This window comes from Lonchura striata, chromosome Z (assembly GCF_046129695.1).
Source record: "Lonchura striata isolate bLonStr1 chromosome Z, bLonStr1.mat, whole genome shotgun sequence".
NCBI lineage: Eukaryota > Metazoa > Chordata > Aves > Passeriformes > Estrildidae > Lonchura > Lonchura striata.
Genome location: NC_134642.1, coordinates 46,870,349 through 46,886,037, shown reverse-complemented (window position 1 = coordinate 46,886,037; position 15,689 = coordinate 46,870,349). Strand labels below are relative to the sequence as shown.

The 15,689-nt window shown below is 43.9% G+C and overlaps 1 protein-coding gene across 1 annotated transcript in view; it reads left to right on the top strand.

The window, feature by feature from the left end:
- Nucleotides 1–15,689, top strand: part of LOXHD1 (lipoxygenase homology PLAT domains 1) — a 164,975-nt gene that overhangs the window by 91,750 nt on the left and 57,536 nt on the right. The window contains exons 21-27 of the mRNA XM_077790176.1: nt 623–756; nt 1,666–1,814; nt 2,929–3,033; nt 3,756–3,884; nt 4,623–4,787; nt 9,119–9,300; nt 13,649–13,765. Of these exons, the coding sequence (XP_077646302.1) occupies nt 623–756; nt 1,666–1,814; nt 2,929–3,033; nt 3,756–3,884; nt 4,623–4,787; nt 9,119–9,300; nt 13,649–13,765 (981 nt within the window). The remainder of the gene's footprint in view (nt 1–622; nt 757–1,665; nt 1,815–2,928; nt 3,034–3,755; nt 3,885–4,622; nt 4,788–9,118; nt 9,301–13,648; nt 13,766–15,689) is intronic.

Here is a 15,689-nt window from a genome sequence, read left to right as displayed (position 1 = left end):
CCCAAAGTCTACCAACATATTAATCGCATTATGTTTAAATTGTTGTGATAACAAAGACCATCCTGTCACACGAACACAGTTAATAAATGATCCTCTTGGTTGTGGTAAATGACAAAAGGAAAAAATTCTGAAATATTTGAAATAAAGCATATGGGCTGTATTTTGAGGCTGTCTTGTGCAGAGCCAGGAGTTGGACCCAGTGATCCTTGTGAATCACTTCCAACTCTGGATATTCTAAGATTCTACACAGACGTGTGCAGGAGAATTTCCATGGAGTCAACAAGTTTTTTGTCTGGTTCCAGATTCAATCTGTGGGAAAATACTAAGCCTGAAAGGAATGATATTTAGCAGAGAGGATTTAAACTTAAGCTAAAACTGGGATGAGGTAAAGAAAGGAGTGAAGAGGGGAGCAGCTCTAGGGCTGTTACTGCCTTGTAGGATCCAAACATGAGTGTTAATGGGAGATCTCAGAGCTCTGTGGTTATTTTTGCACCCACACAAAGAGTACAAAGAGAACTTACAAATAACTATGTTTTAATGGTGAAAAAGGTTACCCTTGGCCATTTACTGCCTTTCCTTCTTTCTTGGAAACACAGCCATTTGCCTTTTGCCTCCTGTGCAGGTAGACGTGTTCACCATCAAAGCCATTGACCTGGGTGAGCTGAAGAAGCTGCGGATCCGCCACGATAACTCTGGTGCTAGCCCCAGCTGGTTCCTGGAGAGGGTAGAGATTATTGACCTCAAAGAGAGCACCACGTGAGGAGCCTGTTGTGCCCTTTTCACGTGGTCAGGAAAGGGGCCATGTTCTCGGGAGCCTGCAGAGCCATGGGGAGGCAGAGAAGTTGCAGGAGGGGATTGTTGCAGCTCCTCACCAGCTTGCAGGGAATGGCCATCCTTTGGGAGCCTTGTGGTCACTGTGCCATGATACAGAGCGTGGGTCCCTCGTGATGTATGGGGGTTGCTGTCCCAGCACCTCTGTAATTTGGGAACCAGCAGTGTTTGGAAGGCAGCCTCAGGTTTTTTCTCTTTCTCCAGGGATGGGTTCATCTCTCCCTCCTGGAGCAGAAGCTGCACTCAAGCATTTCGTTTCCCTCACTTTGGAAGTCTCTGAGCTCATGTTTTATTTGCCCTTTCTACTTAATGCAAAGATCTGGGCCAAAAGCAAATTCTGATCTGAGCAAACTCTCATGATTTCCACAGACAGCTGGATGAGCAAAGAATGGGCTGTTCAAAAACTGAAATACAGGCTTGCCTTTGAGCTGGAACTTGATGGAAATCACATGCTTAAAAGTAGCACAATGCTCTGATGGGTGGGGCCACTCTTAAGGATAAAATGTGTTCAGTCTTCGTAAACAAAATGCCTGAGAGAGTGGAAGTTCTTGAAGTTACTGAGCTCTTTCTGGGAGTGAAATTGAAATGAATCAACCATGTGGGGCTGGCAGCCCACCAACAGTACTTAGCAGTATGTGCTCCCTAACCTATTTCTGAATTTAGCTCCCGCAACACCAGATCTCAAGAATGAAAACAGATGTACTGATCAGCTTTGAGTAATCTTGTTGGTTTTTTTGTTTCTTTTTCTTCAAGTAGCCTCTGATCTGTGCTTGTTTATGTTATTAAAGCCTGTGAAGTCCTGTGCAAGCGCCGGGTGCTGCTGTCATTTTGTAGGTATTACTTTCCATGCCAGCGGTGGTTGGCAGTCGAAGAAGATGATGGTCAGATTGCCAGGGAGCTGGTCCCAGTGGATGAAGCATTTGTAAAGAAAGATTCAGAAAATGATAGCCAGTCTCCTGCAACTTTGGGTCTGGAGCAGAAAGGTATGTATATGCTGGCCTTGAATTTCTTGCAGTGTGGGGTTGGAAAGGAACCAGATTGTTAGTGCTGTTGAGGGCATTAGCAGTCAGCAGTAGCAGTTATTCACTGTGCAGTAATTTTACCCCAAAATGAAATTTTCAGTTGTGAATGAAGTGTCAAGTGTGTGTTAGACTGTGAGAAGTGGACGTTCCTCATTTTTAGTGGATTTAATCATCTTGCACTGAAATGCATATTGGTTGCTAATATATAAGGAATAAATCTCATTCATTTCACACCATGGACAGTAATGGTTAAATGTTCCAACATGAAACTGAGCAGAAAGAAAACACACCCAGAGAAGGAGAAGGGACTTAAATTAGTTTAACTTTCCATCTTGCTGCTTGTGTCTATTGTCCTCCAAAATAATTTTGCCTCACTTGTAAATAAATTTGCATGGTAGCCATGGAGTAGTGACACACTTCCGGGTTACTGGGACCCAGGTGCTGAGTGCCCGACATTTTCAGCGGTTTCTTTTGGAAAGATATGTCTAACTAGGGAGTAAATATTCATTTTTGAAATCTTGAGGTTATAGCAGCTCCGTGAAGACCATGTTAGACTTTTCCATGAGATTTTTTAATGAGTTTACTGCACTTTCTAGATGACAGTGCAGTAGAAACATCCCTTCTGATGTCGTTCTGAAAGGTGTGCTTATGATAATGAACGGTATATGTCAGTGTATACACTTTCTGGTATGTGTTATATGCACGTGTATTATTTGATGCCAATGAAATAAAGGGGTGGGGCGGTATGTGGATTTTTAAAATGAAATGCTGCAGTCAGAGGCAGCTTTCAGAAGGGTTAGAGATTCCCAGGAAGCAAATGGGAAGGTTTGAGCACATTTCTTATCTGTAGATATGCAAGCAATGTGCTGAGTGACTGGAGCAGTGGAAGATTCTGCAACCAGATAACCCAGTTCACCTCAGGAGCTACCAGAGCATAGGATAGGCTTTAGAGATTGCATCATGGCTGTGATCAGTCAAAACAAAACTCAAACCAAGCACACATTTATGCCAGGAAGAGTAGAGTTAACCTCTGGTCAGATGTCACACTCTTAAATTAAGATACTTTATCTGGCAGCTAAATCAACAACATACACAGTGAAAGTGAAAACGGGGGACAAGAAGAATGCTGGGACAGATGCCAACGTTTTCATCATACTCTATGGAAGTAAAGATGATACAGGTATGACTTCAAATGATGGAAAAGGAAAGCAACTCCCTGTTTGACATCTGAAAACACAGGACATGGTTTCTTGTAATTTCCCCAATACCCATTTCTCACTTTTTTTAGTGCGACTTCATGTTCCCGCAGTTGGTGCACACATCATGGTAACTTGGAGCATGGCACCAGCTGCTGTAAATCATTGCCAAGCTTTGCGATGGTGATTTGTACCAGCTGCTGGTCTAAAGGTTTTAATTTCAATTATAGAAACAGCACAGTTGACTGGGACTACATTATTGAGCAGTGAATGCACTGGATGATTTGCTTTCCTCAGCAATGAATCAGCATGCTCCTGAAACCCAGCTCTCCTCTGCCTCTTTGAGTGGCCCAGAAGTATTTAATCAGCTGATGAGCAAATCCTCTTGGAAGCAGCTGAGCTATGTGTGCAGTGGCTGGGACGCCTGTGAGAGTGACAGGGAACTGATGGGTAGCACTGATTTCTTTAGCTGCAAGCATAGCATGACAACATCTTCCCTGTTGCACTGCCAGGGGATCATTCAAGGGAGGAATTCTGTATATTTTGAGTGTTGATACCAACTTGGGCTCAGAGGGAGGGACAAAGCTCAGATCTTGAGATGAAAAGCCAGTTTTTGCATTTTAGCCACTTCCCTCATTCCACTGTTGACATTCCCAGAGGATTTGTTTCACATGCTGAAAAATGTCCTTTTGCATCGCCACAACAGGGATAGTCAGCCTAAAGGCCTCAAAGATTAACAAGAACAAATTTGAGCGTGGGAAGGTAGATGAGTTTACAGTGGAGTCTGTGGACATTGGAGACTTGAAAAAAATCAAGATAGGCCATGACAATAAAGGTAAGATAATCTGCTCTGTAATGCAGTGTTTCTAGTGCATTGGGTGTGTTGCTGTATAAAATAATCTGCCTCCAGTACCTCAAACGTAATTTAGCTTTTGGTGACAGATCCTTGCTGTCACTTTGGCTGCTGCTGCTACTATCTATGCTGCTGGTTGCATTCCCATGTGACATTAGGAGCTCAGTGGTGCCAACTTGCTTTGCATCCTCTCCCTCTGCAAGAGTCCTTATGGTTCTACAGCCACATCTTTAGCGAGATTTCACAGGTACCACCAAACCCTATATTTGTTTTTATTGCATGTGACCCATAGACTTGTTTCACTTCTTCATTGAGTTTTTGGTGGTGTTTTGATCATCAAGTCTTGGCTGATTTTTAGACAGAATTCTGTGTATCTGCTACAAAAAAGGGAGGCAGTGGAGCTATGAATGGATCTCTTCCCCTATGGGTCATTAAGTGAGGAGTTTGTTGATAACTGCTCTGTATTATTACAGAGGCCAATTGAAAATGATGTAGTAATTAGCATTTCCATGTGCACATCTTTAGCCTGACACTTACAGAAATGTGAAGCATTTTACCTCAATCCTGGGGAACTGCATCCAATGCTCTTTACGCCATATATTCTACATTACCTTTGGCAAAAGACAGAAAGATTTTTCTCAGAGGTCTGGCATGAAATGATTCATTTGCTGTTGTCTGCAAAGGCTTTGTGGCTTATTCACTGTTATCTTTCCACCACAGGTAATTCAACTGGCTGGTTTCTGGAATGGGTGGAGATTGATGCCCCATCCGTGGGACAGTGTCTCAAGTTTCCTTGCGGCCGCTGGCTGGATAAATCGGAGGATGATGGAGCTGTTGAGAGAATTATATTCCCTGCAGAACTGCAGACAATAGAGTACATCCCATGTGAGCAGAATGCCATTTCCCCAGGATACACCCATCATTACAGAAGATAAAATCTTACTATCTCATGCAGTTTTATAGGTTTCACCTCTCCCTTGAACTGGCTTTGGGAAATTTAAAAGTAGATCACATGCCAAGTATTCAAATTACTACAAGAAAGTTCCACTGAGTGCTCTAGATTAACATTTACTGCATTTGCCAAATCAGAGAATCATTAGGAGTCATGTGGATGTGGATGATTGTCTTTTTCTTTCTATTTCCCCATCCCCTCCAAGTCCTCTGCTCATTTCAAGCTGTCTTTCTTGTCTCCAGTTTACCTTTGATCTTGCTGCATTCCAATATTGCCATTTCTGGTACCAAAGCAGACACTCCGGACTCACTTCCAAGTCTTAGATTTTCCAGTGCCTTTGGTTTTGCACACTCTTTCTAAAAGACCTCCTCCCGGAGTTTCCAGTGTGGTGTTTTTCTAGAAGTGTTGTACCAGTCTGCCTCTTTTGGTGTCCTCCAATTTTTCCTTACTCTTCACTCCTCTCCAAATGAATGTTTTGGGTAAACATTCCCCCTACTCAGCTCCTTCTGAGTACTAGCTCAAGTCTGTTATGGCAACTCAAAAGTCTTTCATTCTAGAAACTTCTTTTCCTGTTTGCAGAATACTGAGGATCAGATACTAAGGTTTTGTTGAAATAAATGAAATATTTTGCTTACTTTTTAACTCTCTCCCTTCTCATGCTCCCCTTTCTTAAGGATCTTTGACAGTGTGCAGAGTAGGGCCCTGGCACTGTATTTGACTTGTCCCTCTCTGATCTGCTTCATTTCAAGTGGTTGATGAATTTTGCTCACTGTTAGGGCACTGTCAGAACTGCCTTTTCCTTACATTGGGTTAGATGCCACAATGATGAGGGATGAGGTCTGACACCTGGGAGTTGATTTTCTGACAGTTTCCTCCTTGGCCATTCATAAGAAGCGCTAAAAAATTTCACACTGAGGCTGTCTCATCTCCCATCCCCAGTGTGTACACTGAAGGTATCAAAAGCCTTATTGCCTGCAGTTCTTTATTTAGATATCGAAATTTAGAGCTGCCCAAACTCTATTTATTTGCCTCAGTTTCCTTCTTCGCAAGTAGTTGTGAGAATAACCACATGGAAGGCCATCAGCTGTTTTGCCTCCTTTTTTATTCTGAAGACAGAGGTTCATATTGAAGGTCCCTCCCACGTTCAGCTCCCTGTACCCTGCAGTCTGTAAGCTGAAATAATTTCTTCTCTGAGGATTTGCCATTGTCATGTCTTTGTGCTTCACCCATTCTTTGACTAAGGTATTTTTATTTCTCACATCTAACCTTCTGTATCCAAGCTTTGGAGGGCAAAAGAAAGGATTCTCTTTGCTCCCTTCTGCACTTTTGTCAGTCCAATGGAAGGAAAAGTAGATTCACTTTTCCTGAAAGAACTGAAAGGGACCTTAAACCTCATACAGTGCCACCCCCTGCCATGTGCAGGGGCACCTCCCTCTATCCCAGGGTGTCCAAAGCCCCATCCAGCCTGGCCTTGGACACTGCCAGGGATCCAGGGCAGGGACATCCACAGCTGCTCTGGGCACCCTGTGCCAGGGCCTGCCCACCCTCCCAGCCAGCAATTCCTTCCCAATAGCCCATCTGTCCCTGCCCTCTGGCAGTAGACGCCATTCCCTGTGTCCTGTCCCTCCCTGCCTTGTCCCCAGTCCCTCTGCAGCTCTCCTGGAGCCCCTTGAGGCCCTGGCAGGGGCTCTGAGCTCTCCCTGGAGCCTTCTCTTGTGCAGGTGAACAGCCCCAGCTCTGCCAGGCTGGCTCCAGAGCAGAAGGTCTTGGAGCATCTCCATGGTCTCCTCTGGACTGTCTCTAGCAGCTCCATGTCCCCTTTAAGCTGAGGATCCCAGAGTTGAATGCCGTATTCCATGTCTTTCTGTGTCTGAAAAAATAAATTGATTACTAGTTGCAGTGATACCTTTTATAGGACTGAATATAACCCAGAGACTCAACACATGCTTCTGGTCTGTTTTTTCCATGTTATCCCAATCAATATATATTTTGATGCAGATGTTGACTATATCATTTATTAATACTCCTGAATTTTTTAATGATGTAGGAGCTTCTGGCATGCTCTGCCTTTTAGCACATAGTTCATGTTATACTGATTTCTGTCAGCAGTCCACATCCAGCCTTTGGAAATAGTCAGGTCTCTCTGGCAAATGTTTTGCACCAGGCCTGCTGTCAGCTTAGGCTTTTTCACCATTTGAACCCTCCCCACTGTGCTGTTTACGACATTCCACTTTCCTAGCAATTAACCTGTGAGTTCCAGTTTGCCAGAGGTAACTAAACTGGCTTGATTTGTTTTATGATGACTCGTGCCAGAATTGTTTCACTATGAAAACATGTCATCTACAGTCCAATTAAAATCATCCCTGTGGGGATACAGCTTTAAAAGTGCCATATAAATGAAATGGGCATCTGACAGCTGAAAGTTGTGCTGTTGGTGACCTTGTTAGGGTGCTGCTTTGCTGATTCAGTTCTAAGCTGATGTTAATATTCAAGCAACAAGAGCAAGTGCTACAGCCTTCAGCAAGAGAGGATAATTTTTAATTCATAATGCATAGTGTGTGATTTTTGGTATGCAGGATTTTCCCTCCACCTCCCCCCCCCTCCACCTTCTTAGATTCTAGAGAAACTATTCTAGTTTACTTGCAGCACAGCAGAGCAGATTTCACTGGGTTGGGCAGGAAGAATATTGAGTATCTCCAGACCGACTTTCTGTAGAAGAAAACTTCTTTATCTGTGGCCTCCTGAGAGCTGTATTTAGAGAGCCTAAGCTTTTTATGAATTATTAGTCTCTTATATGGGTAATCAGAGTTACTCCAACAGTAATAGAGGTGGTGCTAGGAGCCTTTTTCCTACCCTAACAAGGATGCTGTGTCTGAAACACAGTGCAAGCTGCTATAATGTAATGATCAAAAACTACTGAAGATGTGGCAGAGTAGTAGGGTGAGAATGACAAACAGCTGACAAGATAGTGCATGAGAGAGGGATGGCCAGGAGCATATCATGGCAGTGGCAGAATTGTGATGTTGAAGGCTGTGCTTATGGGTAGTGGGACTGTGGGAAGGTGTCTTCCTGAGGCAGGAGAGGTCTCTGCAGAGCTGTTCAGTGATGCCCAGGTCTTACCTGGTGTTTGATTTCAGAAAGGATTTAAAGGACTTTGGGACAGGATACTGTTTGCCAGATGGCACACCTGACATCACATATGCTCATGACAATGGAGTGTCTGAATTGCCATCATTGTAATTTGGTCATTCAGAGGCTGGATTTGGGTAGTGATTCAGCTAATCACTCCCCAAGAAAATGCCTTCATTCCTTGATAAAGTGTTTCTTTAGACTGTACTGACTTTATTGATTACATCTGGAGATGCACACAGTTGTCTGATGAACAGGCATCTAAACCTATGTTTCTTACTATGTGAGCTGAACATAATCTCACCTTGAAAACAGCATATCTTCAGCAAATCCATAGCAGAGCCAGGAACAGAACCCCTGTTCCCACATTCCTAGGTCAGCCTTATTCTTGAGCAAGTCTGAGTCCTGCTCCAGCAGGACTCAGGACTGAGAAGCCATGAAGGTAGAATAGAACAAAAGGAGGCATCAGATTTTGGGGTCATGGGACATTCTGGAGAAACCACAGGAAAAGAATAGGGGAGTATTTATGGTCTTGAACATTACTGTTCTGCATTCACCATGAGTCTGGGTTGTAATTTAACCTGTTTGCCTCCGTGTTTCAGGGGAGGTGGTACCAAGTGAAAAATGGAACAGAGAAATTACTAAATTCCTTATGATGGATTTTTGTAATCTGTTTAGTGAAGAAATATTAGGACTTTTTTATCAATAAGACTATCTTGAATATTTTTCACTGCCTCCAGTTGTCTTAACTTCATCCATCTTCCTAAATGTTGAAAAATTTGCAAATTCATGTTTTGCTTTAACTCTTGAGCTGTTATTTCAGTAACTTTGGATGGCAAGTATACTGAATGTCATATGATTAACCTAAAAACTCATTACAGCAACACATATCAAGGTCTTTATGAACTTTATAAAGAAAAGGAATTTCCTTATGAAAGGAAATTCCCCTTGGATTCCCATAGGACTGACCAACTTGATGATCTGACTACAAGTGTGTGATTGCTACCCTCTCCTCTTTCACTGTTGAGATTTATAACCCATTTTTTGTTTCACAAATTTTTTTGTTAGTTACATTGCTATGCTGGCTCCTAACTCCTTTTGGCTTATTTCTGTTTTCTGTCATTTCCTAAACCAGTTGTTCCTTACGAGATCACAGTGTACACCAGTGATATTTTTGGAGCTGGTACAGATGCAGATGTCTTCATTGTTCTCTATGGAAGTGATGGGATTTGCACTCAGCAAAAATCCCTGTGCCTCAACAAGAGAGAGCAAAGGATGTATTTTGAAAGGAATTCAGTGAATCAATTCATCGTGGAGGTAAGATTGAAGCATGGGGAGCACTGGGGAGCATGCAATGGTCAGGAATAGACACCCTCAGTCCTCTCTATTCTTGTATTATGAAACCTTCAAATTTATTTAATCAACAGAAGGTGCTTTAATAATGCCTGAGATGAGTCTTGGAAAGGTGTGGGAGGTCACAAAATGAGGAAGGTCATGTCAGCCTCTGCCCTTCCGTCCTCTTCCCCACCTTCATTGGCATCAAGGATTTGTTTCCAGGCTCAGGAAGGGCCAGAGGTCATTTCTAAAATGACAATGAGAGTGGAAATCCTGACCAGGGTTTGCCACCACTGCTCTGCTCCTCACTGCTCTCACCCAGTTCAGTCACTGCTGCTCTGCTCTGGGCTGGAACAGCCTCACTTTGAGTGCTGAGGGGACTTTTGGGTGTCACAGCATAAGGAAAGACATTAAACTATTAGGGAGTATCCAAAGAAAGCCACAAGGATGGTGATGGGCCTTGGGGTGAAGCTGTCTGAGGAGCACTGTGTCTGCTCAGCTGGAGAAGAGGAGAATGAATGGAGACTCCACCACAATTCCAACTTCCTCAGAAGTTGGAATTGTGGTGGAGGGGCAGAAGTTGGAAGAGGAGGGGCAGACACTGATCTCTGCACTCTCATGGGCAGACAGGACTTGAAGAAACAGCATGAAGGGAAGGTTTAGGTGGGATATCAGGGAAAGGTTTTTCCCCCAGAGGGTGCTGGGCACTACCCAGGCTCCCCAGGGAATTAGCATATTCTCAAGGCTGCCAGGACTCCAGGAGCATTTGGACAGCGCTGCCAGGGATGCCCAGGGTGGGATTGTTGGGGTGTCTGTGCAGGGACAGGAGCTGGACTCTGATCCTTGAGGGTCCCTTCCAGCTACAGGGTGTTCCGTGATTTTGTGATTCTCTTGCAGTTTGCAATACTTAGAAGCATAGTGATTTTTCTTCTGTATCCTCAGACAGAGAAACCATTTCTTTGCTGTAGACAATGTGATTTTTGAATACCCATGCTAACTTTTTGAAAGATCTTACAAAGTACTTCCTGAAGTGTTTGCACAACTGTATGCAAACAGTAAACCAGTGCACATCAAATAGTGAGCTCATTTGCATCCAGAGTATTAAGCAATTCCTATTTACAGTATATTCCTATTGCTGAGAACTTTTAAGAGGCAAAAAATATAGGCAGACCTGCTCTGGATTATCCTGTTGATGCTGCTCCCTTCCCTTCCCTTCCCTTCCCTTCCCTTCCCTTCCCTTCCCTTCCCTTCCCTTCCCTTCCCTTCCCTTCCCTTCCCTTCCCTTCCCTTCCCTTCCCTTCCCTTCCCTTCCCTTCCCTTCCCTTCCCTTCCCTTCCCTTCCCTTCCCTTCCCTTCCCTTCCCTTCCCTTCCCTTCCCTTCCCTTCCCTTCCCTTCCCTTCCCTTCCCTTCCCTTCCCTTCCCTTCCCTTCCCTTCCCTTCCCTTCCCTTCCCTTCCCTTCTTGGCTACAACACCACCACTGACTTCATAGAGGATCTTACAGCTTCTCTCTGTTTTGAGTCTGTTGTTTTTTGTTTTTTTTTTTTTTTTTTTTGTAATTGAAGAGAAATTTTAAACCAATTCTTAAAATACTTGCATCCCACATTGTTGTTATATGTCATGAATCATAAAATAAATCCCCAGTGTGATTCCTTTAAAACAAAGAATAAGACTTATTTCTGTGGAGTATCCACACAATTTTTCAGAGTAGAGGTTGCATTAATCCACAAATCTTAAACTGAGTGTTCTGGTTAAGTCTTTCTTACATAAGATTTATTTCAATTTTGGTGAAATCTGAAACATCACTACTTTCTTAGATTAAGTGAAAGAAAATGCAGTGTGTTCTGCTGATTTATAACATCATATTAACCTGTCCCCAAATTTCATTCTCACTTCACCAGTTCCTCTTTCTGCAGGAGATGGGAACAAAGCAAAATATATTTTTCTTTCACCTGCTTCTGCAGAGCCATAATTTGGAGTGAAACAGACCCTGAAAACAATCTGGGGGGTTTCAGAAAACACAAACTGGGAATTGTCTGTTCTCTTTGTGGTTTTACCTCCCTCTACCATTTTGTATTTTTCAAAAGAGGCACAAAATATTAGAGATTGCTCCTAGCTGTGCTTCCAAGTGATGATTTGCTGGAGATGCCTAGAGCAGGGTAAAGCCCACTTCTTCTTTAACATGGATCTTGACTGCTCAAGCATCATTTTATTGCTACGTATTGATTAAAAGTCTCATTGAAAGATGAGTATTTGGACAGGACAAAAGAGGAAAAATATTTTTTCCCTAATGTATACTTGTGTGCATGTGTGTGAGTTTTAGAAATTAGTTTGGATTGTTTAGTTATTTTGTGGTGAATCTTATGCTGTCTAAAGTTGGAGCAGGGCTGATGGACTCAAACCCAGTTTGTTCAGTGTGGATTCCTTGGGTAGTGAAGACCTACTGACATATAGAGCCTTCTAAAGCTATTGCACTCGTTGCTTCTGTATGGCTGGGAAGAGAAGGGAGTAGTCTCCAGTGATGCAAATGGATATGCTCCATTTTCTCTCGAAGAAAATAAGACTCAAAAGCCCCAAGGACAGGACAACTCAGTGTTCTACTTGCAAAGGATTGAAGCCAGCCTTAGGTGTTTGAAGGCCAGCTCCACAAAAGTTTGCACCAGAATAACCAAAATCTAATACTTTGGGGCAAATTTCAGTTTTTCCTGTTCAAGCCTTTGAAAGGAAAGTGAATTAAAACTAATGCACTAGTAACAAATTACTCAATTAATAAGGTGAGGCATAAAAACCCAGTAGCAACTTCTTAAGACAGTCATCCTGTTGGCTTTCTCAGAATGGCATTGGGATTCTATGGCAGAAGAGGAGAGTTAATATAAAATGCTAGGCCACTTGTATAGTACTTTTATTCTTTCAGTATTAAGAGAGTGTACACAAGTGTTTAAAAATGAAATTGATTTTAAAAGAGCAATTTAAAATGCAGCTGCATTGCAGTTTCAAAGAATCACAGAATCAGGCTGGAAAAGACTTCTGACTTCATTGAGTTGAGCCTGTGACCACTCCCCACAAGACCAAAGCACTGCGGACCACATCCAGTCACTCCTTGAATACCTTCACGGGCAGTGGCTATACCACCTCCCTGGGCAGCTCATTTCAATGTCTGATCATCCTTTCTGTGACTAATTTCTTCCTAATGTCCAAACTAAAGCTCCCCACAGCCTAGGACTGTGTCCTCCTCCTGTCCCTGTTCCCTGGGAGCAGAGCCTGACCTGCCGGCTGTCCCCTCCTGGCAGGAGGATGTGCAGAGCCACAAGGTCCCCCTGAGCCTCCTTTTCTCCAGGCTGAGCCCCTTTTCAAATCCCTCAACCGCTCCTGGGGCTCCAGCCCCTTCCCCAGCTCCATTCCCTGCCCTGGACATGCTCCAGCCCCTCCATGTCCTTCTTGAATTGAGGGATGCAGAACTGGATACAGCACTTCAGATGATGCCTCACCAGTGCCAAGTGTAGGGAAATTTTTTAAACAATTGTCTTAATTCCCACTCATGCAGAGAAGCCTGAAGTGCAGGACTCCTGCTGTACAACCAGACCTTTCTCATATAGTGGGCAATTTGTACAGAGCAAGGTTCTCTCCATTTTGGAGCAGAAGTCCAGGAAAGCTTTCAGCCAAAATGCAAATTAGGGCGTAACTCCAGAGGAGGCCACGGAGCGGCTGCCAGGGCTGGAGCCCCTCTGCTCTGGAGCCAGCCTGGCAGAGCTGGGGCTGTTCACCTGCACAGGAGAAGGCTCCAGGGAGAGCTCAGAGCCCCTGCCAGGGCCTCAAGTGGGCTTCCAAAACAGAGTGTGAAGGACTTTTTATACAGGCAGATAGTGACAGAATAAGGGGCAATGATATTAAACTGCCAGAGGGCAGGGTTAGATGGGATATTGGGAAGGAATTCTGCCCTGTGAGGGTTATGAAGCCCTGGCACAGGTTTTCCAGAGAAGCTGTGGTTGCTGCATTCCTGGAAGTGTTCCAAGGACAGGGTTTGGAGCCCCCTGGTCTAGTGGTCAAGTGGAAGGCATCCCTGCCCATGGCAGGAGGGTGGAATGGGCCGATCTTTGTGGTCCCTTTGAACCAAAACCATTCTAGGATTTCATTTTATGATTCTACAATTGACATCAGTACTAATATTTTCTCCCCTGGGAGTTCAACAGCCTGAAAAAAATATGAAATAAAGTAGAGAAGTGATTTCTCAAAGGTCACAACTTGTTCACACTATAATATTTCCCCTTTTTAAATTTTTTTTGGTGTTCTGTTTGTTTGACTTTGGTGTTTGTTTCTTTGTTTTTCTATAGCTGGAGGACGTTGGTGACATTATTGAAAAGATTCGCATAGGACATAAGGGCGGAGGTCTGAACTCAGGGTGGCACTTGGACCGTGTGACAATTCGGAGGCTGCTGCCAAATGGGAAGGTAGGCTGTGAATACCAGCACATCCCCAGGAGACGCCACTTCGATCTCTCAGATTGCATCTTCTATGTACAAAGTGTGATTAACAGTGAAAAATGGCTGGCGCGCTAAAGTTGCTGGAGCCTGGGGATCTGGGGACAGCAAATGTGTGTTATTGTGTTTTGTTCTTAAAATGTTGATTATAAGGCTCTGCAATAATTACTTTTTTTTAAAGCTTTGTGTGTTCCTGTGTACTTTTGTTTTGAGGCATCACAGGGAAGGGAGTGGAAACTGGGTGTACTATTTTAAAATAAAAAAGTATTGTTGCCAAACATGGATTAGAAACAATTTTGTCAGTCTCATAATCCTGGAAGAAAAAGCAAGGAGCTAGTACAATTAAGGCATGTAAAATGCCTCTCTGTGCAACTCCCTGAATCATATTAAAAAGTCAAGCTAGATGGTAGGAATTTTTGCTGTTCATATGAACAAGATTAACACAGTACAATCAAATTGGTCACCTTGATCCTGTCAAGAAAGTGTCCCTCAGCCGTGCTTTCAGATGCTGGCTATAGCAATAGGAATGAGTCTGGCTCTGAGGAAGTTCAAAAGAAAATCACCTCTTCAGGGCCAGTTCAGAATTAAAGCAGTAGCTGCATTGGAGACCTGGACTCTTTCCCTTATTCCAAAGGGATGTCAGCCTCTATCTCCCCTCAGGTCTGACCTCTCCTCAGGTGACTTCTGATACCAAGATCAAAACCAGCTTGTTCAGTCATGGTGAACCCACTTCTCATCTTGCTTCCTCCTTCAAAATTTACATTTCTACTTTTCTACACAATCAACACACAGGTCTTCTTCCTTCTTCCCATAGAACCCTCCTCACCATAGAATTGTTTCTGGGATTGTTTAGATTTAAAGAAGAACTGCAAGATCATCAAGTCCAACCATTCCCCCAGCACAGCCAAGGCCACCACTGACCCATGTCCCCAAGTGCCCCATCCACACAGTTTTTAAATCCCTCCAGGAATGGGGACTTCTCTACTGCCCTGGGCAGCTCTGCCAGGGCTGGACAATCCTTTCTGGGAAGAATTTTTTCCCAATATCCAGTCTAAATCTTTCCTGGTGCACCCTGGGGCTGTTTCCTCTCCTGCTGTCCGTTGTTCCCCAGGAGTAGAGCCCGACCTCCACCTGACCTACTGCCAAGGAGCTGTGCAGAGTGAGATGATCTCCCATTTCCATCCTCCTGAATGAGCTTCTTCACAAGCCAGTACCCTCAGGTTGCTCCTCATTATCATCTTTTTGCCAGTCTAACATTAGCAGACTCTCCGTGTATGGCCTAACCCTTGCCTAGCTTCCTTGGGTTAATGAAACATTGTTTTCAGAGATATTGTTATTGGCCACAGGCTGGAGAAGATGAAGAGGAGGGTGCCCAACTGTGTGGAAACCAAGGGAAAAGAGGTTCCTGGGCTGCCTCTTTCTGCACTGGTCTTGAACTGAGCACTTTGGGAAGCCCATGAGAGCTCTGTCTTGGGTGCTCCTCAGTTTGCTAAGAGAGGGTCTGGGGGCTGCACCCCCTCCTCAGTCACTGCAGCAGCTTTGAAGGGTGGGTGGGGAGGAACCTGAGGGTGGAGGAAGGGAGGAAAGCCCAGAACGACTTGGGAATGGAGAGATTCACAATTCTGCTGATCTTTTGATTATGGCATGGAAAAAAAGAAGAAAGCAGAGCACTGTACGATGCTGCTGATCAGCCGCAGGATATTATGACCTGCCACAGGATAGCAATATGCTGCCAGCGCTTCTAAAAGCTGTGCTACCTGATTAGACTGCTAAGATGTGTCTAGATGTATCTGTAGAGCTGCAAAAGAAAAATGAGGTCAGTAACTTTTCAGATTAAATTGAAAGCACTTGGGTAGGAAACTAGGATTGTTGTGTGCTGAAAAAACTGCCTTGG